We start from the raw sequence: 23,696 nt of genomic DNA on the forward strand, positions 1-23,696 counted from the left end.
ATGGGGATTTTCTCCCCCCGGGGACTGGGTGTTTGTGTTGTCCTCATCATTTCGTCATCGTCATCGTCATCATCATTCGTGACAGTGACTAGAGTGGACTGTGTAAAAAATTGGACTGTGTAAAAATTGGACTGTGTAAAAATTGGGACTTTGTACGGGCGCTAATGACCGCGCAGTTGAGCGCCTCACAAACCAAACATCATCAGCAGCAGCAGAGCCGTGCTCAAGGCCATGCAGGATCTCAACGCTTTCACGTGACTAGCACCTGAGAGGACAGATGTAGTGTTTGCAGGACGACCTGTGGAGCACCATGGGCATTCAGCACGGCGACAATTGCACCACGTCGTTTTTTCAAATGTGTCCCACTGCTGCACACAGCGTGTATGGAAGCTCCGAGTAGGACGAACAATTCCAGATTGTATTCGTCAAACTCATACAGGCCTAGGACATGGAGTGACGGTAGGGAGTGTCGTTGGGTACGTACACAATCACCTGTTGTTCGCATAGAATAGTCAGTAACTTGGACAGCAGAAGTCTGATTTTTGACATATTAAGATCTCTGTAGCGTTATTTTATAAGAATGTAATGCAAGACCCCATGTTGCGTATACCGCCAGGATCCAACACGATAAAGACGGTATTCAACTGTAGCACTGGTCAAGACGGTTTAGGGGAAACTGGGATGCAAACACTCGCCAACCACTATGACTGACGAACTCTGCGTAGACCTGAAACAGGATGGAATCCAGGCATAGTTTGACGCAATGCCCAGCCAGGCTAAAGTCATTGTTGTCGCCAGAGATGCCAGCTGTGTGTGTTTATCCCGAAATCACTTACAACTTTAATCTTGCGTTCTTCCCACTTTATTGTATACGTAAATATTGTTTATTGATATTCTTATCGATATGACAAATTCGTCATCAACGTACACTTAAATTGTAATGGAGAAATGACGAAGAAATATTAACGTAAAATACTCAGAACCTGGTGGTTTCGTATGCCAGTCCACATACGTTCTAGATAAGTGACCACTTTGACACACATCCCATGACACACTGGAGAAATCTTCAAGAAACGTAATGCGATGTCTCGTTACCAGTCTTGATGTGTAGTTCCTGTCACCATCACATGTGCTATTTGTCTGTCTAAATGTTAGATCGCATTTGGGGAAGAAAGGCGCCAGTTATCCGTTCCAAATACTTTGAGTAATCAGCACACAAACATTGTCAAGGAAATCTGTATTTTTAACAAAGGAAACTTATATGAGCCCTGTTATCCATACAAATAAAAAAATGGATGTACATTTGAACCTATGTATATCCCACATCTCTTCCGAAACCACAGGACCAATTTAAATCAAAATCGGTACGCATATAATTTACTCTTCACTTAAAACTTCCGGGCTAATAGGCCGTGGTCGATGTATAAAACTCTCCCCTGACGTTTCGTCTCCGACTGCGGGAGGTATCCTCCGAGATAAAGCGGCGAACTGCTTACCTCGGAGGATGTCTCCCGCAGTCGGAGACGAAACTTCAGGGGAGAGTTTTATACATCGACCACGGCCTATTAGCCCGGAAGTTTTAAGTGAAGATAATACCGGCCGTGAAAGCCTACATTGTATGATCACATAATTTACTGTTTAGGAAGAATCTCTGTCGGAGTGAGAACCACCCAACTATCAAACGGGTGTGAGTGGGGATGAAAAAGCAGTGTAGCGCAACTCGCGACAATACCCATGCGCTAGTCCAGTGTTTGAGAATAACGGCACTTGGAGACTTGTCAAAAACTTTACTCAAAATTTCAAACGTCTAAATAACTTTTTCTCGCTGATGACCCCCCACAAAATGATGAACGGAAAAAATTTTGTCGCTTACCGCATTTACACTGTTCAAGCAGTAAAACAGCCACATGAAGCAAGACGTTTTAATTTATTACTTCTGTAATATTAATTACATTCGTAGCATATTTTGCAGACAGTATCAACATATACCACTGAATGTCTCACCAGCTGGGGCCAGTTGCAAAAATGACTGTGTGGACGATGTGGCCTGTTTACATCTATTTTACATCATGTGACGATGCTGTGCTGAGTATATTTATATGTTCTGACGATGCCATTACGGCCCTATCAGTTTAGGACATGGTGTAGAAAAGATCTGAGGATGGTCATTACTGACTGGAACCGGTCATCGTCAAAAGAATTGATATTGAGATCAAAGACTGGAATAAAGAACATTTTACTGCTGAATGTGCCTACAATAATATATCGTAGTACGACACGTAGCCGGCCCCGGTGGCCGAGCGGTTCTTGGCGCTACAGTCTGGAACCGCGCGACTGCTAGGGTCACAGGTTCGAATCCTGCCTCGGGCATGGATGTGTGTGATGTCCTTAGGTTAGTTAGGTTTAAGTAGTTCTAAGTTCTAGGGGACTGATGACCTCAGAAGTTAAGTCCCATAGTGCTCAGAGCCATTTGAACCATTTTACGACACGTAATTGAAGAGCTATGACGTCATAAACACTGGGCTGAGTGAGAAACTGCCGCATCATGCATGACGGAGGTGGAGATTGAAAAGAGAGGGGGAGAGGAGACAGAATGAAGAGAGAGGGGAAGGAGGAGATAGACAGGGTGGGGAGGACCAGATGGACAGAGGGGGACGAGAAGATTAACAGAGGATGGCGTAGGAAGGAATAGAGAGAGGGGCAGGAGGAGATGGACAGGGAGTGGGAGTGGACAGAGACAGACCAAAGGGAGATGGACCGATAGAAGACTGGAAGAAGTATATATTCGGCCAACGCAGGGTAATCAATTAGTAATCAGATAAAGCTGCGTTCATTTCGATGTGTAAAATTTTCCTTGAACTCCATTATGTGGTCGTTGTGTGACACAGTGCCTCTCCGAATGTTGCAGCCATGGTGAGGCAGCTGGAGCAGCTGCGCAAGGAGCGCCAGAAGAAAGCAGCGGCGGCGGCGGCGGCGGCAGCGGCGGCGGCGAGCCCGCAGGCGCTGGGCGGCGGCAGGGACCGCGGCGGGGGCGGTGGGGGCGGCGTGGGCGGCTGCGCCGACGACCCGGGCTGCTGCCACAACAGTGGCGCGCTGCAGCCGGGCCTGCACTACGAGTGCGTCGCGCTGCACGTCTCCCCGGACCTCGGCGAGCGCATCGTGCTCTCCGGCGAGCGCGCCGTCCTCGACGAGGTGCGTACGCCTGCTCTCCGAGGCCAGGCCAGCTCAGCGGACCGCACTGTCGGCAGCTTCTCATTTTGTCTTAGTTTTATAAAGTGTGTTCATCACGTCTTATATAATAGTCACAGGCGAAACACATCGGCGAAGTAACTCTTTCTTCACACATTACGCGTGTGTTAAAAGGCTTAACTAAATCGATTTCTAAAATTTATTGCCTTTATAGGTGTCTCACAGACGCACACACACTGTATCTGAGCAAAAGTATCGGGACACCTGTTACTGGACATTAACGTGGAGTCTGTCCACCTTTCGACTCTATGACGATGACTTAAACTTTCCTAGGGACACTTTCAGAGAGATATCCGGAATTCTGTTGAAGAATAGCAGTTAATGCTTCCTCAGCCGGCCACCTTCCAAACTGCATGCAAATTTCGCACGATGGTAGAATGATCATAGTTGATCACCTTCGCCAGTTCTCAAGTACACTGACTTGGACCCTCGTGGATGAATATGTTTAAACTAGCCGGCCGAGCGGTTCTAGGCGCTTCAGTCTGGAACCGCGCGACCGCTACGGTCGCAGGTTCGAATCCTGCCTCGGGCATGGATGTGTGTGATGTTCTTAGGTTAGTTAGGTTTAAGTAGTTGTAAGTTCTAGGGGACTGATGACCTCAGATGTTAAGTCCAATAGTGCTCAGAGCCATTTTTTTTTTTTTTTTTTTTTTTAGCCAATGCTTCCTCAACAGAAGAAAAGAACAGAGAAGGTAGTGCTGTCTGGCACAGGCGTCTGGAGCGAAGTAGACGTTCTAATTTATCCCAGTGGAGTTCCATTGGGTTGAAGTCGGAACTATTGGCTGGGCTATGCATTTCAGAAATGCTGTTGTCCACAAACCGTTGCCTCGCAAATGCTGCTTTATGACAGGTTGCCTTGCCATGCTGATGCAAATAATCATCGTCTTCGAACTATTCCTGTACGCATTCACAACACTGTAAAACTTGTTCATTTCCTTCCGTATTTTCTCTCAAATGCAGTGGGGGTACCATACCCTAATCACGAAAAACACCTCCATAGTGTATCACCACCTCCTTCCTGCTTCACTGTAGCACTACACGTGATGGCAGGTAACATTCTACAGACACTGGCCAAACCAAAAATCTTCTGCTGGATTGCCACAAGGTATAGCGCGACTCTTCACTCCAAATCACTAATTTCCAGTCATCCACTGTTCAGTGGCCTCTTTCATAAGACCACGTGAAGTGTCGCTTAAAACTGACAACAGAAATGTGTGGTGTATGACTAGCTGCTTGACCATTGTAACCTGTTCCTTGTAACTGTCACTCAGTTATTGTGTTAATTGTATTGCTGATAGCACTACAGTGCTCTACAATCCGTGCCCTTGTGTACATGAGGTCTGCCCGGTCATGATTGTTCCTTAGCGTTTCCATTTCGATGACCCGTCACCATCAGTCGACTTGAATAGCTCTATAAGAGTTTAAATGTCCCCGATGGATCTGTTACTCAGGTGTGATCGAACGGCGAGTCCCCGTGCGAAGTCAGTGAGCTCTCCTGGCCGACCCATTTACTGCTTCTCTGCCGACAACACAATAGTCCCTCCTTCCTTTTGCACTTGCTAGTCCGCCCCTCCTGACATCTAATCATCAACTGCGTACTACATAGCGGTGTCCAGACACCCGCCCGGTTATTCGTTTGTATTTAAAGCGCCGCTTCCGGGACGGAGAGCTGCCGGCTTTGTATACACTCCGCCCGGGTGATAAACGACGAAAGTCGGTTTACTGGAAAGCCTAGTTCTGATTTTTAGGCTGTTTCCCGCATCTCACGAGGTGAATATCGGGCTAGTACCCAAATCTTGCCTCAGTGACAGGATTCACGAACATTTCGAAGAGCTTTCGCTCGCTATCCCATGGATAACAGTATACGCAAAACAGTAGCCATACAAGTGTTTATCCGGGGAGGTAGCTGGGTTTCGACAGGAATGGCATCCGATCACCCGTTAAACTAACCACGCTCATTCCGTTAATAGCCACAGTGAATCTACACAGATGCGGTACAGAGAGTTCAATCCACACGAAGTTCAAATGGCTCTGAGCACTATGGGACTTAACTTCTGAGGTCATCAGTCCCCTAGAACCTAGAACTACTTAAACCTAACTAACCTAAGGACATCACACACATCCATGCCCGAGGCAGGATTCGAACCTGCGACCGTAACGGTAGCGCGGTTCCAGACTGCAGCGCCTAGAACCGCTCGGCCACTAGGCCGGCCCACACGAAGTGGTCCAGCATTGGTTGCTTGACTACCTGAGGAAAATTTGATATTTGCTGGTTGAATTGCCTAATGTTTATAGGACTCAAAAATAATTTTTAAAATTTTTTATTGTTTATGATTCAGAAATGGCAGCAATTTTTGTTTCAGGATGAATCCTTCTGTGGAATACTACTGTTCATAAAAGTGAGTTTTCTTAATATTCGACCAATAGCTTCGACCTATTAGAAATACACTAAGGAATACATCCAGCTAGGTGATAATGGCTTTAATTGGCACACCTGAGTCTCCTCAACTAATTGCTATATATATATATATATATATATATATATATATATATATATTTTTTCAAGGCTGTGCAGTTTTATTAACTACGCAGTAGTGGGTTGCTCTAGACCTTTCAGATACACAGCATTTAGTTCAGGACACTCTGGTCTACAAATTAAAGCCATCATCACCTAGCTGGATGTATTCCTTAGTGTATTTCTAATAGGTCGAAGCTATTGGTCGAAATTTAAGAAAACTCAATTTTTTGAACAGTAGTATTTCACAGGATGAGTCGTTTGTCAGACAGTATTTTTGTGCTGTTATTCTATGTAGTATAGTTACTTTTTTATATAGTGTTGCACTGGTGAGAAGCTTACACTTAAAAAGTACACTATTTTCAAAAAACATATTTTTCATTTTTTCATTCTTTCAGTTGCAGAATCTTTGTTGGTGGGTCAGAAAAAAATTTGAAAATTATACACTTAATAGACCCTTATGATATCAAACTTCAGTACACACTTCAACTTTGAGAGTCAGTTGGAAGTTACGAAAAAATATTACAAATATGAGTTAAAAAATAGTTTTTTTTAACATCTTCCATGTCTGGAGAAAATGAATGGTAGGGGCGACCGGATACTGTTGATCAGTTGGTGTCTAAGCCCAGGTGAGTGCGCCTGTACCGCTACAGCCCTCGTGTCTGCTGGTGCCGCAGGTGTTCCCCGAGACGTCGCAGGCGCTGATGGACGCGCGGTCGGGCGCGGCGTGGAACGCGCACGACGCGCGCCACGTCATCCGCTTCCCGCTGAACGGCTACTGCAAGCTGAACTCGGTGCAGGCCATCACGCGGCTGCTGAACCGCGGCTTCAGCGTCGCCGCCAGCACCGGCGGCGGCGTCGAGGGCCAGCAGTTCTCCGAGTACCTCTTCGTCCGGCAGGCGCACCCGCTCTAGGCTCGCGGCCCCTGGTGCGGCCTTCCGCCGTGACCAACTCACAGACTGCTGCAGTGGGGAGCGCACCTCGCCGCCACGCTCTCTCTATCGTGTTCTCTCCACCACTGGAGATGCTCGACTCGCGAGCTCCTTTCGGCGACCAGAGCGTTTTATATTCCAGTTTTAATACTCATTTGACATTCCTTCACACTGTCTGAATGGGCACTAGCGTCAGTGCAAAAACTTGACAAATTCCGTACAATGTGAATACGCAAATAGGTATATAGCAAACCGAGAAAAAGCAACTGAACGATACGATATCATAAGAGGGGCGTTCAATAATAAATGCAACACATTTTTTCTGGTTTATTCAGGTCTCCAATACACCATACTATTTCCACTCTTTTGGTTACAAAACCCTATTTTTCAAAGTTGTCTCCGTTCGATACGATGGCCTTACGCCAGCTTACTGGCAGGGCCTGTATGCCCGCATTGTACCGCTCTACTGGTTGACATCGCAGACAACGTCTTGCTGCATCAGAAACCTTCCCATCATTCAAGTACTCCTTCTCACGGAGTGCATCCTTCATTGAGCCAGACAGCTGGAAGTGATAATGTGCGTGATCCGAGCAGTAGGGTGCGTGATGAAGAATAATCCAGTGAAGTGTTGTGAGGTCCTCTCGTGTGCGCAGACTTGTGCAAGATCCTGGTGTTGTCAAGGAAAAGAATAAACTCCCTTTAATTTACGTCTATGGTCACAAAACTTTTTGTCCACAGAATACCGGTTTCGGTCTATAATGGCCATCTTCAGATCTGTGTTTTATAAAAACAGTGTCCTAATAAAGTACATTAGGACATTGTTTTTATAAAACACAGATCTGAAGATGGACATTATAGACCGAAACCGGTCTATAGCTACCTAACGTACTTTATTAGGACATTGTTTTAATAAAACACAGATCTGAAGATGGTCATTATGGACCGAAACCGGTAATCTGTGAACAAAAAGTTTGTGCCCGTAGACGTAACTTAAAGGGAATTTATTGTACATACGGGTCACTGTTTTACTCGCGGCAATGTCGCAGCTTGTGAAAGGATAAAGTCGTTGGAATTTTTGTGGCGAGAAACACGCTGAAGTCATTTCTTCAACTTCTTGAGCGTAGCGCAGTACACTTCGAAGTTGATCATTGCACCACGATGGAGGACATCAAACAGAATAACCCCTTTAGTGTCACAGAAGACCGTCGCCATGACTTTACTGGCCGAGCGTGTGGCTTTGAACTTTTCCTTCGGAGGACAGGTTGTGTGGAGTCACTCCATGGACTGCCGTTTTGTAACCGGTTCAAACGATGAACCCATGTTTCATCGCCTGTGACGACATTCGACAAAAAAACTGTCAACATCAGCCTCGTAACGCGCAAGCAATTCCGCACTGATGACCTTCGTTTGCTCTTTATGGTACTCTGTTAGGCGGAGAGCGACGCGGCTCGTACACACCTTTTAGTATCCCAACTGGTGGACGAGTGTGTCAGATATGTCCAGTTGAGCAGCGAGGTGTTTGATTGTGATCCGTCGATCACCTCGGATGACAGTGTCCGCACGTTCCAACATTGTAGGAGTGATAGCTATGTGCAGTCGGCACGTACGCGGCAGATTCGACAGATTTGCGCGACCCTGTTGCTATGATGAGACGTCTCACCCAACGATTCTCCATGCTTTTGTTACTGCCAGGTCTCCGTAGACACCATGCAAGCGCCTATGAATATCTGTGATGGTATGGTTTTCCGCCAAAAGAATCTCAATGACAGTTCTCTGATTGGAACGCACGCTTTTGAAGGCCACTAATAGCGCCACCACCTATCGGAATTTCGTGAAACTGTAGGGGCTGAAACGGGAATATTCCTCGATGCCCCCACCAAGGTCTTGCTGCATCAACAGAAAAAAATGTGTTGCATTACTTATGAACACCCCTCGTACATGTGGTGTTCTATGAAGAGGTACTGCTACAAAATATTGTTACGGATTTGAGACCTAATTCCAGAAGCGGACAGACACATTTAAGGTTGAACTGAATCAAACAATGCGTAAAGCGCGTGCTGTTTCCGTTAAAACAATCCTGTCAATTACAGCACTTTTACCGCAGTTGCTCCAGTTATGATTCATTCCATTAATGTTAGTGTATCGTTTTTAGCAACATAATTATTTCTCTAGCAGGAATTCCACGGTTTTTTATCGTGAAAACTGTTTAAGATAAGAACGAATACTAACGAAACACGCTACTGGCACGACCTTCAAATAGTATTATCAGAACGCCGTAGGCTTTCGAACAAAATTGTCTGAGGACCATTTCCTTGCACACTAGGCAAAATATTATTAGCCGGCCACGAGTATTAATGCACTAAATCATCGAAAAGTTTTAAATTACATTCGTAAACCTTTCTCGGAGGTCTTTAGTTTGTCACCTTTTAAATCGTCGTTTGTAAATAGATACCATCGATCGCAATTTCCTTAATTTCTTAGTAATGCTTCTCAAGACCTTAATTCTAACACACTTTTTTTGTACATTACACCCCATCATTCTAACACTAAAATAGTTTTCTGTTTTTGACTTACATAGGCGTTACGGATCAAACTGACTTCTATCATTAAGTACAAAACTCAATATTCTCGACTCATTTCATAGCAGGAAAATTTCGTATACGCTACGTTTATCTCCTTGTTGTATAGACGAGTGCTTGTACTACCGCACAGGAGAGGAAAGACATGTGGACCACGTGGTGATCTCATATTAGAAACTCCTTTCTGGGCTGAGAAGTGAGAAAGGAGAGTTAGGAGTGGGTTGCGGGGCGCTGCGGTTTCCGCCGACCGTCGCGGAAGGTTCCTGTGCCACGAGACGGGACCCGAACTGACTGCCCGTCGTTCCCCCTGTCATAATTGTTGTTCTGTGACATAGGGTTATAACAGATCAGTTCACATCTCAAATAATAGATCTTTGTGTAAATGTAGCATATAGAAAATATTGTTTGTTTTTAAAGTATATAACTTCTATCGCAATAAGAAACAATTGTGCCAATCTGTACCGAAACTGTACAATTAAATCTTTGACATAATACTAAACGTGTACTGCTTTTTTGACTGCAATTCGTATTTTCTTCCTTTAGAATTCAGTTGTATGAGACAACTTTTTTGTTACATTGTGCCAAACATCTTCCAGTGAAGCTGTTACAATCTATTTACTGCAAGATAAAATACTCTTGAAGCAATGATAAAAGTGTGCTGACGCTGATAACGTAATAGTGGCCATATCGACGACAGAATACACAAACAATTTCAGCCGGGATCAGCGCCCAAGTATTAAAACCATCCTTAGCAACGGTTGTCTAATAGTCACAAGAATGGTTGCATCGTGGCAGGCATGTAACATTAAAACGACTTTTATTTTTGGAAACAATAACATTTATGTTTTATGTAAAGGATTACGGCAATTTCAAAGGTAATCTTCACACAGGAGGACAACAGATCTGAAAACATGCACGTGATTAAGTCTCAGACTAAAGAGTATTCCAACATACATACTGCTGTAATAGTTATCTCTACGCGTGAGAAACGCGGACTTCACAAAGCGCTTATAGGGCAGAATGAAACTTCAACCGTTCTTCAGCAAAAGTTTTACTTGTTTGACAAAATGCTTAATTACATAAACAGATGAAATAAATTCGACCTTTTTAAATATATACAGAATGGTTCAAAAATGAATCCACTGTTTGAAAGTCCGTAACTGGCAAACTAATTGACGGAGTTGGCTCATCTTTGGTAGTGTAATAGTTTGTAGTTCCAGCAATCGCCACACATGCGTTGTATTGCGTTTTTTTGTTTTGTTAGACGACAGTCGCCAGATTGTCAGTGTTTTGTTCTTAGTTGCATCTAGTTACTCGAGTAAACACGGCTGGCGCAAGGCTTACATTCGACGAAAGGAAGTCAGTTTTGAAGTGGTATTTTAAGTACGAAAACATTAATGAGGTTCAACGGCAATGGCGAAATGAGTATCAAACAGAGCCACCGACACGCTCGTCACATTCGAGACAAATTTGAAGCCGAAGGCTGTGTTAGAAATGTACACAAACAACGATCTAGACGACCTGTAACAGTAACAAGTCCAGCTAACTCCCGTCGTGTGTTACAACAATTCACTCGCTCACCACAGAAGTCTGTGAGACAGTGTGCCCGTGAAACTGGAGTGAGTCGCTCAAGTATTCGGCGAATTTTGAAGACAGCAATGTGGAAGTGCTACATCCCACGATTGCTACACGCAATGAACGAGGACGACCCAAATCGTAGAATGGAGTACTACGAGTGTTTTACTAACATGGTGCGCAACGACGAGGAGTATGCAGAGATGGTTGTGTGGTTTGATGAGACACCTTTCAAACTCAATGGTACAGAAAATCGGCACAATTGCATCTACTGGGCCCATCGAAAATCCGAAAGTACATGTAGACAAAGCCATGAATTTGCAAGGAGTAAATGTGTGGTGTGGGTTGTCTTACCGGGGCTTGATTGGGCCATTCTTCTTTGATGGCACAGTTACCGGTGAGGTGTGCCTTCAGAAGCTTAAGACATTCATTTTACTTGCCATCCGAGACTTGTATGGGGACGGAAGAGTTTACTTTCAACAATATAGTGCCCCACCCCACTACCAAAATCGTGTTAGGGCGTATCTCAACAAAATCTACCAGGAAGATGGATAGGCCGTACAGGTGCTGCGGAGTATCCACCACGTTCCCCAGACTTAACTCCTCTGGACTTTTACCTGTGGGGAACACTAAAGGACGTCGTTTATCGACAAAAGCCACGAATATTGGATGAACTTCGAGAATTACTTAAACCAAAAACCCGTCGTGCATAATATAATTGGAATTGTCCTTTTGGGAACCGTGATTTCGGACACCCATTCAATACATTTTTGCTGCGTACGAATTAACCACGTGACGGTATTTCGTATGTCGAATGGCTATTTAGGCCTTCGATATAGCGTACAAATATCCAACTGAACACATTGCAGTCAGCAGTTCGTGCTGCAGTTCGATGGCATCGTCTGTGTGTGGATGTTAATGGCGACAATTTCGAACACCTAGAGTGATATCTTTAAGTTACACTTTCACCTAAAACGAGACAACTTCGTCAATTAGTTTGCAAGTTATGGACTTTTGAACAGTGGGTACACTTTTTTGGACCCCTCTGTATATTGGTCACGTATGAGGGTACTAAAAGTTAAAATGTAATCAGAGACGTTATTGATGCTGCTTTGGTGTACTGATGATGTGAGTGGTGCATGAAGTAATAATTTTCATGGTGTAAGTAGAGTGTTATGGAGGTGGAACAACACTTCGGCTCGGTGCTGGTGTATTTTAGAGGGACACTGTAGTTCGGGCGGTGCCGTTGCTTGACCCAAAGCACCTGGTTACGCCAGAAGCAGCACAGCTGATGACTAATGAGCTGAAAATTTGGCTATGAGTAGTATCTGCGTGACAATGCTTAAAAAAAATTTACTTTTGCCGTCACCAAGTGAGTGTGTGATCTTTCTTACTTAAACCAAAAAACCCGTCGTGCATAATATAATTGGAGTTGTCCTTTTGGGAACCGTGATTTCGGACACCCATTCAATACATTTTTGCTGCGTACGAATTAACCACGTGACGGTATTTCGTATGTCGAATGGCTATTTAGGCCTTCGATATAGCGTTCCTGACAGTTCATACTTTGAAAAATCTGGTGACGATTGTAGGTAGCGGGCAATGACGTTCTGTAATATAAATCTAATGTTGTTCTTGGTTATAAACCAGTTTATAGTAATTCCTACTATTCGAGAAACTGTTACATACCTGCTGCCTCACAAACAAATGATACTTTTAATGTAAAAATGCGCTCTGCATTTCATCACCATACGTTCTGTAGTTGAAAGTCCTCGATCTATCTTGCTCAAAAAACTTATAAACCCCAACTTCATAAACAGATTCCCACCATCACCATACAGAGAATCGTATAGTTAAGATGCGTATACACTTATGAGCTTACAAGTAGACCCACTACTATCCTACCCCCAAGTGGTTAAGCTATGTTGATAGCACATTTTCTAAGGTTTTTAGCAAATAAAAATCAGATAATTCAGTGAAATAAATTATTTTATTTGTCTTCCTTTTAAAATCCTCACAGACTAGTTTAAAACAGTTAATTCTCTTTTATATTTGGTTTATTACCGAGCGAGGTGGCGCAGTGGTTAGACACTGGACTCGCATTCGGGAGAGCGACGGTTCAATCCCGCGTCCGGCCATCCTGATTTAGGTTTTCCGTGATTTCCCTAAATCACTCCAGGCAAATGCCGGGATGGTTCCTCTGAAAGGGCACGGCCGACTTCCTTCCCCATCCTTCCCTAATCCGATGAGACCGATGACCACGCTGTCTGGTCTCCTTCCCCAAAACCAACCAACCAACCAACCAATTTGGTTTATTACATCAAAAGTGCTCTTAAGTGGCTCTTAGGCGGTCAATATTACTGCATAATAATACTGTACAATATGACTGAGGTTCTCCATACACCGCTGAATATACTAATAATGTGATGTGGAATGTTGACGATAAAGACACTGCAGCTATGATTATTGCTCTACTTTGTTACAAGCAGAAAAAAGTGGATGGAAAAGTGGGTCAAGGAGCGTCAAAAATCTCTCATGAGAAACCTTGTTCAGAGAATTGAAGTTGAACGAAAATTATGATAACTATAACATTTTTTGTGTTGATGGTCCAACATTAGATACATTACTCGAATTGTTGTCAACATACATAGCCGTTGCCATACTTGGCCTCCCTGCCCCTCTTGGAATCTGGAGTATGGTAATTTTATCATAACAGAATTCTTGTACACTTCCAAAAGTGATTTACCATGATTCTGCTATACCTTTCGCGTAGCCAAATGTAGACTGCGTGGCTGATCGCAGCGAGACAATACGGGTTTAGCAATTGCTGTGTAACCGTTTGTTTGTTGTTTTAAGTAAGGTATTGAAATAACGTACGTGTAACAAGTATTGAGTGGATAAGCATCGTTCCCTGGGATATAATGTTTTTTGTGTCACTTGTTAAACTTGGTTTTTGAGGCATGATAAGTCTCAAAACTGACCAACTCACTTTTATCAAAAATAGAAATTTTAGAGTCTGGTAACAACTATTTCTTAAATTTCTGCAGATGCTTAGATCTCCATAATCAAGAAACAAAGAACAGCAGTGAGAGATGTAATTCCACCAAGTCAGCCTTAATCTATTATGCTACAATACCATTCCTCTGGCAATTCTTTCGAAGACTTTAAACTTACAAGTGTAAACAGACACAAATATCTGTATATACTGTTATCCATAATTCTGCGTTTCTTTTAAACAACGTTCTTCGTGGACTTCCCCGTATTTTCTGAGCAATAAATCGTCGATTCATTCATTTCTGTTTTTGTACTCATCTACCCCAACACCCCACACTGCAAGTAATTATTTATACATTTCGATGCACTCTTATCATCACACTATTTCGTCTTGTGCTGAACTCACTTCCAACACCATAACAACAACGAACAGTGAACACAACTACATTAACAATCCGTAGCGTTCGAGAGACTGGCAAGGATATTGTCAGTACTGCCCACAGATAGCACAATGTTTCCGGACAGTGCTAAATATTTCTTGAGTTTTTGATATTCTCAATATTATTGGGCAACCTCTCAGTCTCACCTCTGGACGTTTAATATTATTGCGCTTCAGGGAAAATTGCGCAGTATTACTGACCGTCTAGGACGCGCTTTATTGTAACTAAAACAGGTTTCCAACACACTGCACACGACAGGTAGACATTTAACGCGAGTGTCAACATGGCTGCATGCAATGAATAGCTCTCCCATCTCTTCCTCCAGCGAAATTTTACGAAGTCTAGCACTGTCAAAAGCTTTCACAGTCATATGCCGATCTGATGCAAGTTTAATATTAGTTGCATCGTTTGTTGTAATTATTGCGCGTACGTTGTGACAAATATTATCTACAATATCTTTACTACCACAAGAATCACATGTAAAGACATCAAAAACCACACAGATTGTACATTTCTTCCCAACCTTTCAGTACATCACCACAATGGAAACACACAGTTTGATTTTTATTACCACTATCAAAGAATCCAGTTGCACTTAGTTTTTCCGGGCTTTGGTTAATAGCTAACGACCAGTCGCTGAAGGACGCTAGCGTCACCTTACATATCCTGTATTTAGGGTGAACTAACCTAGTGTCTCGCACATCATGCGATGTACTGCTCAGTGGTACTGATTCAGGAGATGAGTGCAGATGTATTTCCATTCTTTACAAACTACAAGTTTCATACAAAAACAGTTCGAGGTATAACATTTGAATCATCAAAGACCTACTCTCAGGGATTTACCTCTCCAACACCCCAGACATCCGCTATGCTAGAGATACTTGCTTTCAGAACGTATTAAGACGGTGACACTTCTAATCCTCATTTCTACATGATTGCATTGTGATCTTAACACATCCTTCTAAAAAATTAACTAGCATTAAAGAATCGTGATTTTAGTGTCGCAACATAGAACTGAAGGTCATTATCACCTTTTATTGACGTAGTAAATCTTACACATAGTTAGAAAACATGATTTTATCTCCTGTAGAGTGCTATTGTTAAAACATTCGGACTTTACTACACAGTTCTGTATCATCTGTTGGCAAGTGTCTTGAGATGACAGAATAGCATTCCAGAAGCAACATGTGTACTCCACCAACCAGTTAATGATTTGTGGTGCAGTGGGTTGTATACCATAGGGAACATCCAGGTCCGTTCCGTAACAGTTATAATTCATTGCCTATACCCATATGTCAGAATCCTTCACAATATTACACCAATTTACAGATACATCTAAAAGGAAGCATCATACAGTGGAATTAATTGGATTTTGCAGCAGAATCTGTGGGGCTTTAATGTGAGCTCTAGATATTAGAGAGGGATGACAACACATCTGTACTTTAATAGAGGAAGTCGATACCTTCTATAGACAAGATGTCAACATGAACTACAATTTCTCCTACATGGGAGCAATACTGCTAGAGAGCATTGGTAACTATTCCAAGAAAATACGAGTATAAAAATTGTGTCGTTATATCACATAAAATGAAGCTGACCGATCTCATAATTGATGAGCTGCCTGGACTATTGCAAACAACTTCATGTAGATGGCCATTACCAAATGGATGTGGGTCTAACGCAATATTTTGCAGGCATTTTTAACAAAATGGAGGTGCGTGGCTACTTAATATTAAATTACAACTTAAAAGACTGCTGAGGGTACAGTTATGTTATTGTAAACAACAATAAGACTGTTTAACGTGGATGAGTTCCAGTTGCACAATAAAGTTATACATGTAACATTTATATTCAGATACGAAGAAAGTTATCTGGAACCACCTTATCTATTTTATAGTTTGCCCTGGTATGTGGCTACGAGAAACATTTACATTTTCCTTGACAAAGGAATATGGTTTAAAGCTATAATTTATAACTATGGAATGAGTGGTTTTTGACTATTTGGAGGGCTGTTGAACTGCATTAAGTGTCATAAGCAGCATTTTAAAAAAATATGTTCTTCTGTAATCTGTGCCAACTACATCCATGTGATGTAAATTATCAGATAGCCTTACAAAACAGCTGTTGTATGGGTTGCATCTTACAGTGTTCTCAAATTTTCTACTGCAGAAGTAAGAGCACACATAACGTGGCTGAGGTACAGGTAAACCTTCCAGACAATCAAGAATGCGCAAAACGTATAAACTATGCTCAGTCTGGCTACAGCTGTGATTGTTTTTCTATAAACTATATGGAGATTGTTAATACAAACTTCGACAAAGATGACACAAGTATTATACAGGAGAAACAACTTTCTCAACCCAGGATATTGTTGTCAGCATACCATGAAATATGTTTGTACATACAAACAATGTTATTACATAGGTTCTAAGAAAAACAACCATGTTTTCGAATGAATATAAACCATACCCTACTAAAGAGTCTGAGTATAAAACACTGTTGTAGCTCAATTGTTCAATAGCAGTTGAAAAATACACATGGCTTACATATTGCTACTACTGGGGTAGTGGATGGAGTATGTGTACAAGGCAGCTGTAGTGCATCCAGCCTCTCTTCACTAGGTTCCTTACATCTTCTAAGTGTTACTTAGTACAACATGGTACTACTGTGACAAAAGGCGAACACATAATTTACATGATACTTTGAACACGTGTAGATAACCAGGATGAGGTAGTCACCTAAGAAAAATACACTGACACAAGTCTTCCTAGCAAAGAGCATGTTATTAAGCTGTGATCAACAACTATCGAGGTGCTAGGCATTTTTAATACTAAATACCACAGTATGATGGATTCTATCACCATTTACGATTTAGTAGACAACTTACTGAATTCATGAAATACCCTGATTAAATATGTGGTAAGTATGAAACTATGATTTATGAGTACAGTGACCGATACAACACGAGAAAGCAACATTAGCATTCAAAGAAATGACAAATACTAATCCTATGACTGATACACGTGGAATGGGAAACAGGAAACTTCTGATCCGTAGTGTACCACTTCCTAGCACCGTTGTATACGCTGCAGCACTGAGGACCGTTAACAGGTACGTATCAACGCGATCTCTGTGCCTGCGCCACAGAAATAATGTTGACCACCCCTACAGCTTCCGTGGAAAGTCTTCCACGGCATTGGAATGTGAATATGGTGCGCATTTTATTTGGTATGTGATGTAGAAGTGGGTTCAACCTAGTGGCAGTGCTGTGCTTTAGGCTCTCAGTCTGCTGTGGCAATCATTCTCAAGCCAGGTTGTGGTTAGAGCCTCACGTATGTTCAGTGATGGACGTTGTGAAAGCATCCCTACCCACATTAAGCTCTGGACACAAGTTGTGTATCGTTATCCGTAATTACGACGTGCGTTAAATAATGGTAGTCCATATTGTTGGCTGGCATTTGATTTTCTGTACAGTTCTCGTTAGCGTCGTCCACGAACGCTATATGGAGTGTATATGTAATGTTATTTATCGTAAACAGTATAGGGAGTGACAGTGTGGATTAGATAGTGGGGCGCTGTCTAATGAGTCACCAAAACGCAGTGCCATGATTCCTTTGTGGAAACACAAACATCGAAAATGCTTTAGATAAATTGCGGTTTTGCGGTATGTATCACCTGAAACGTCCCCCTAGAAAAATTATAAATGACTGTGCTGGTAAACTTCTATGTTATTTGATTTTCAAGCAGCTGAGCAAAACTCAACGTACTCAGTTTTCTCTTTACTTATTGTGATCATCACTAAACTGATACACAATATTTTTAGCGCAACGCAATCTGATTTTCAATAATCCCTACAAAAGAATGGCCCTGATTAACAATAACCTATACCTTTCATGAATCACTTACCTCCAAAAATCTTCGTTACTCGAACTACTGCAATACAGCGAGCGCCAATACTGCCAGCTAAATAAGGCATTCTAACTACTGAAGGCACTAACTACGGATAGGCATAGTTAGCAAATGAAAGATTTTGATAGAGAACAATGTATTTACCTTAATAGCGTTCAAAAGTCAATATATATATATATATATATATATATATATATATATATATATATATATATAATTTTGTGACATCTAATTAAACAAATTTCCTTTTTCTGACAGACACATGTGCAGATCGTCCGCTCAAAACTCTGGCATCCCTCTTCCCACAATCACCACTGCTAGTGGCTCACCTCCAACTGCGCAACGTTACGCGGTTTTCTCGTCAAGCTGAACAACACTACAATAGCGAATATTCCGACAATCCCAACCAGCCACAGTCTACACACAGCACATTCAGTGATTTTCATACAGAGCGCTACGTGGCGTTACCAACATAAAAACCTAAACGAACTACTTACACACCTTACTGTCCAAGGGTGCAATATGTCTGCCAGGATACAATATAGGTGTCACTTTAGTATACATACCCCGCTAAACTTTACTAAGTCGATGTTTTGGCGTGGAGAGTAATGGCATGTGTGCATAGCTTATAGCAATATGCAAAGGCTGGTCGCAGATGGTAGGCTGCCTGTAAGAAGGAAGTAGCAGTGCCAGCAGACTAACGAATTGCAGGCTAGTGGTGGAAACACTGGATATAAATAAATGTAACATATTGTGCATACATAGAAGAAGAAATCCAGTACTGCTCCGTTAAACAGTAATTACTATAAAATATGTATGAGTAAGCATCTGGAACCATTTAAAGTGGAGTATTTAAAGTAGCAAGACTTAATTGCTTATGTCTCTGGTGAACTATTAGTCTGCCTCTGTCTGTATATTCTCGCAATTAAAACTATATTTCTCGAGATATACAGCACGTGCACCCGCAAATTTCGTCTTCCTGTTTTTGAAATGCAATTTGCTTATTCTATCGTCAGCAGTTCTCTTTTTCACTATATGGCAATCGTCTAACAGTATACCCATCCTATACATGGGGGAGTGCACGTGATACAGATTTTATCGGTTTTGCCAGAGTGGCCGAGCGGTTCTAGGCGCTTCAGTCTGGAACCGCGTGACCGTTACGGTCGCAGGTTCGAATCCTGCCTCGGGCATGGATGTGTGTGATGTTCTTAGGTTAGTTAGGTTTAAATAGTTCTAAGTTTTAGGGGACTGATGACCTCAGCTGTTAAGTCCCATAGTGCTCAGAGCCATTTGAACCATTTTTACCGGTTTTCTGCCCTGCTTCCATGCAGTCTCATATACCACAGAGAAGAGAAATAAGCAACGATTTTCTTATGCATAAATAATTTCTAAGATTATCTAAAATAGAACTGTAAATGTCGTGTGACTAAGGCCTACCGTCGTGTAGACCGTTCACCGGGTGCAAGTCTTTCGATTTGACGCCACCTCGGCGACTTGCGCCTAGATGGGGATGAAATGCTGACGATTTTGACAACACAACGCTCAGTCCCTGAGCGGAGAAAATCTCCGACCCAGCCGGGAATCGAACCCGGGCCCTTAGGATCGACATTCTGTCGCGCTGACGACTCAGCTACCGGGGGCGGACTGCACTAAGATGAATCAGTGCAATCAAGCATATCGTGTGCTGAATGCAATGCAGGCCCACGTTGGACGGCCCTGTGTCTCACGTCATATTTCTGTCACTCATAAATTTCGGTATAAACAAAAACAAGCCACATTTCTTAGAACTTTTTGTTCGATGTCATCTGTGAATCACATCTGGTACTGACCCATACCGTGAAACAGTAGTCGAGAAGAGGATGATCAGAGGTTTTGTAGGTACTATCTTCAAAGTGTATTGGCAATTAAACACTGTCTTCACTTTACTCTTCCACGAGATGTAAACGCTGTTGTAGAGAATGATCTCATTATTTCGCCTCGTTTTGTGGATGTAGAGATGTTTTTTAGAACATTAAATGTGCAAAGCAATGTGAAAATGGAATGGAACAGTCTCATCTGGACTGGATTGCTAGAGAATATTACACTACAACACTTAAAAACGAAACACTTAAAATGCAATGTAAATCCCGTACTCATATCTCGGTCTTAGCAGCCATTGTTCGCTCAGTAGGCACAGACGTGTTAATGTCAACTGATGGGTGTATGGATACTCTGATCAGACGCTGTGTGCACAATGTAGATTGCATGTCACGAAGAGTATAGCAAATCTCGGCACATGCACTTCTCAAATAGCTTTGTAATTAGACATGGTTTCCTAAGCTTTGTACATCGTTCCTGCAGTATCAGCGTTCAGTTTCAGATGAAGCCTTGAACTGGAGGCACAAGAGTTTGGCAGTAGCTTATCTCGCCTGCTGGTGGCGCTGGGCACTTGAAAAAGCTGTTGCTTAGCATTTTAATCAAGTTTAGTGTTGTTTCCTTCAAAAGTAGTTCCCTTCTGATTGCACACACTTTTTCCAGCGCTTCTGCCATTGATGGTAACATTTCTGGAACTCATCTTCTGTAATATTCTCCAAGACCCTAGTCACAGCTTTTTGGACATCTTGTGTTGTTTGAAAATGGTGTCCCTTAACCACCGTTTTGACTCTTGTAAATAGGAAAGAGTCGCATGGAGCGATATCTGGTGAATAAGGTGGCTGTGGTAGTACTGAAATTTGTTTTGAAGTTAAAAATTGCTGTACTGACAGAGCGGTATGGGATGGCACATTATCGTGATGCAGAATCCAATTATTAGCAATGTTGGCACAGACACGAAGAACTCTTTTACTAAGTCTTTCTAAAATTTCTTTGTAGTAATATTGGTTAACTGTTTGTCCAGGAGGCACCCATTCTTTATTAACAATTCCCTTGGAATCAAAGAAGGACACAACCATGCATTTCACTTTTAGCTTTGACATGAGAGCTTTTTTTTGGTCTGGGTGATCCCTCTGAGCAGCGTTGCGAACTTTGGCGTTTTGTCTCTGGATCGTACTGAAAAAAAAAACCAACTTACATCACCAGTGATAACACGGCTCAACAGTTCTGGATTGAAACTTCCTGGCAGATTAAAACTGTGTGCCGGTTCATTTCCGTTTGCTCTAACAGATCGGCTGCCACATTTTTCCGTGTTTCTCGCTGTCGTGGTGTGAGATTTTTGGGAACCATTTTTTCACAAATCTTTCTCATACCAAGATCTTCAGTTATTATTAGACGAACCGTTTCTCGATTGATGTTCAGTTCTTCTGCAATCATTTTCACGGATAATCTTCGATCAGATTGTACGAGTTCATGCACCCTGGCCAAGTTGACATCCGTCCGCGAGGTTGACAGCCGTCGACTGCGGTCTTCGTCTTCAACATTCGTTCTGCCTTCACTAAACATTTTATGCCAACGAAAAGCTTGAGCGCTTGACATAACCTCCTCTCCAAAAGCCTTCTGAAGCTTACTATAAGTTGTCGTCGCGTTTTCACCCAATTTATCGCAAAAAGCGATGGCACACCGTTACACAATATTATGCGGTTCCATTTCCGAGACGAAAGACACAAACACATGATAACTTATTACAGCACAACTCACGTCTGAGCAGTTACATCAATGTGCTGCTTAGACCAGAAGCAGCTTATAGACCAAGGTCAAAGATATTGTGCCTACGCAAGCCTGCAGGATTGCCACATCTTGCAAAGAAAATCAGTCTCATTACTTTATTGTCGCACCTCGTACAGTAACAGACACGTAGCTCACACACACATAAACAAACACAGCCAACATTCATTATTGAGTTGGGGTAAGTCACTATTACAATTCATAGAATGTGCTCTTCCATATGGAAAGAACGACTATTGTTAAATTTGAAGCAGAGTGAGAGAGTTTATCCCATGGATATGGAGGCTGTTAGAGACTGCAGTTGATACGAGACTTCCCTCAAAGTTTTAGACTGTTATGTCCATTTCATTGCGGTTCACCGTCGGATGAGGAATCATCATCATTTAAGACTGATTATGCCTTTCAGCGTTCAGTCTGGAGCATAGCCCCCCTTATACAGTTCCTCCATGATCCCTTATTCAGTGCTAACATTGGTGCCTCTTCTGATGTTAAAACCTATTACTTCAAAATCATTCTTAACCGAATCCAGGTACCATCTCCTCGGTCTGCCCCGACTCCTCCTACCCTCTACTGCTGAATCCATGAGTCTCTTGGGTAACCTTGCTTCTCCCATGCGCGTAACATGACCCCACCATCTAAGCCTGTTCGCCCTGACTGCTACATCTATAGAGTTAAGCAAGAGAAACTGAAATGCGAACTACACATACATTCCTGGCTTATGTCTGGAAAGTTAAGTTCAGGAGGAGCACATCGAACACTCTCATCGCACTCAGAAATGAGACAGCGTTTATTAAAATTGGTAATTATAGTTGTTAGGCATATAAAGAAAAATCAAGCAAAAACGAGAGTGAATCAAGACAGAGATAATAGGAACTCAAGGATTAAAAAGTGTAAATGTAACGTTGGTAGAAGGAAGTTATATGGCGACGGAAACAAAAGGAATTTGCTAGAACAAAGGTGCCATCGCTTCTACACTGTTCGAAGTCATAAAGCGACAATATCCTATAGCTTCTTATCACTATTTTCATTGCCAAGATTTCCTCAGAGAGGTAAGGAGAAGGCGTGCTTATGTCTACTCTCACCACACAGCTAGCTAATCAGCTGAATTATACTTCAGATCCGTGTTTCATTGAGTGAGGGGTTAAGAATTTCTTGAGATGTCCATTAGACAAGGACGCAGTAAACTGTGCAGCACCACTAAGGGTTTTTGAGTTGAGTAGGCTGTGTACTTCTTCTCTTCTATTATTCTACTTCTACGTATAATTCGTGCCAACACAAAGGCATTATACATAAAAATCTCATAACACTGTCATGCAAAGGATGTGTCAGATATTTGGCACAGTCACACTTTCGTAGAACGCAATGGTAAACGAATGCTGTTAACATCGTCAGAAGAAAGCAATGCGAACTTCTTGTGTTGTCCCCGAAGTTCATTACAGAACGTGTGATTTCAGTTCTGTCAGATGCGGCGAAGCGGCAGGGAAGAACGAGTGTAGAGAGACTAGATGCGACAAATAGGTAACCGAGACAGGCAGCAGCAGCCGGCCGATACAGAAGTAGCCAGGAGCGAATTGTATAATTTCTGAAACGCCCTGCTGAAGTCGGCAAGACAGAACAGGTAGTTGGAATTGTGGAAAGGGGCCAGCTACACTCAAACACATATAACTTTATGTAGTTGTCCAAACAATACAGCAAAAATTTTTGAACTTAGTTATCGGCTGAATAGTCCACACTATCTTATGCCTTAAGGCACGACCATTTAAATTTAAAAACGGCTGAAAGTCATTAACTTAAATTTCATACTCAAAACAGAATTTTTAGAAGGCAGAAGGCGTCACGTAAGTAAGTTTTATAACTTGGCTGA

General features: G+C 42.4%; 1 protein-coding gene across 1 annotated transcript in view; it reads left to right on the forward strand.

The window, feature by feature from the left end:
- The window catches only part of LOC124711981 (BTB/POZ domain-containing protein Tiwaz), an 857,301-nt gene extending 849,805 nt beyond the window's left edge, over positions 1–7,496 (forward strand). The window contains exons 7-8 of the mRNA XM_047242267.1: positions 2,909–3,192; positions 6,442–7,496. Of these exons, the coding sequence (XP_047098223.1) occupies positions 2,909–3,192; positions 6,442–6,678 (521 nt within the window). The 3' untranslated portion in view covers positions 6,679–7,496. The remainder of the gene's footprint in view (positions 1–2,908; positions 3,193–6,441) is intronic.
- Positions 7,497–23,696: the final 16,200 nt, after the last annotated feature.

This window comes from Schistocerca piceifrons, chromosome 1, assembly GCF_021461385.2.
Source record: "Schistocerca piceifrons isolate TAMUIC-IGC-003096 chromosome 1, iqSchPice1.1, whole genome shotgun sequence".
NCBI lineage: Eukaryota > Metazoa > Arthropoda > Insecta > Orthoptera > Acrididae > Schistocerca > Schistocerca piceifrons.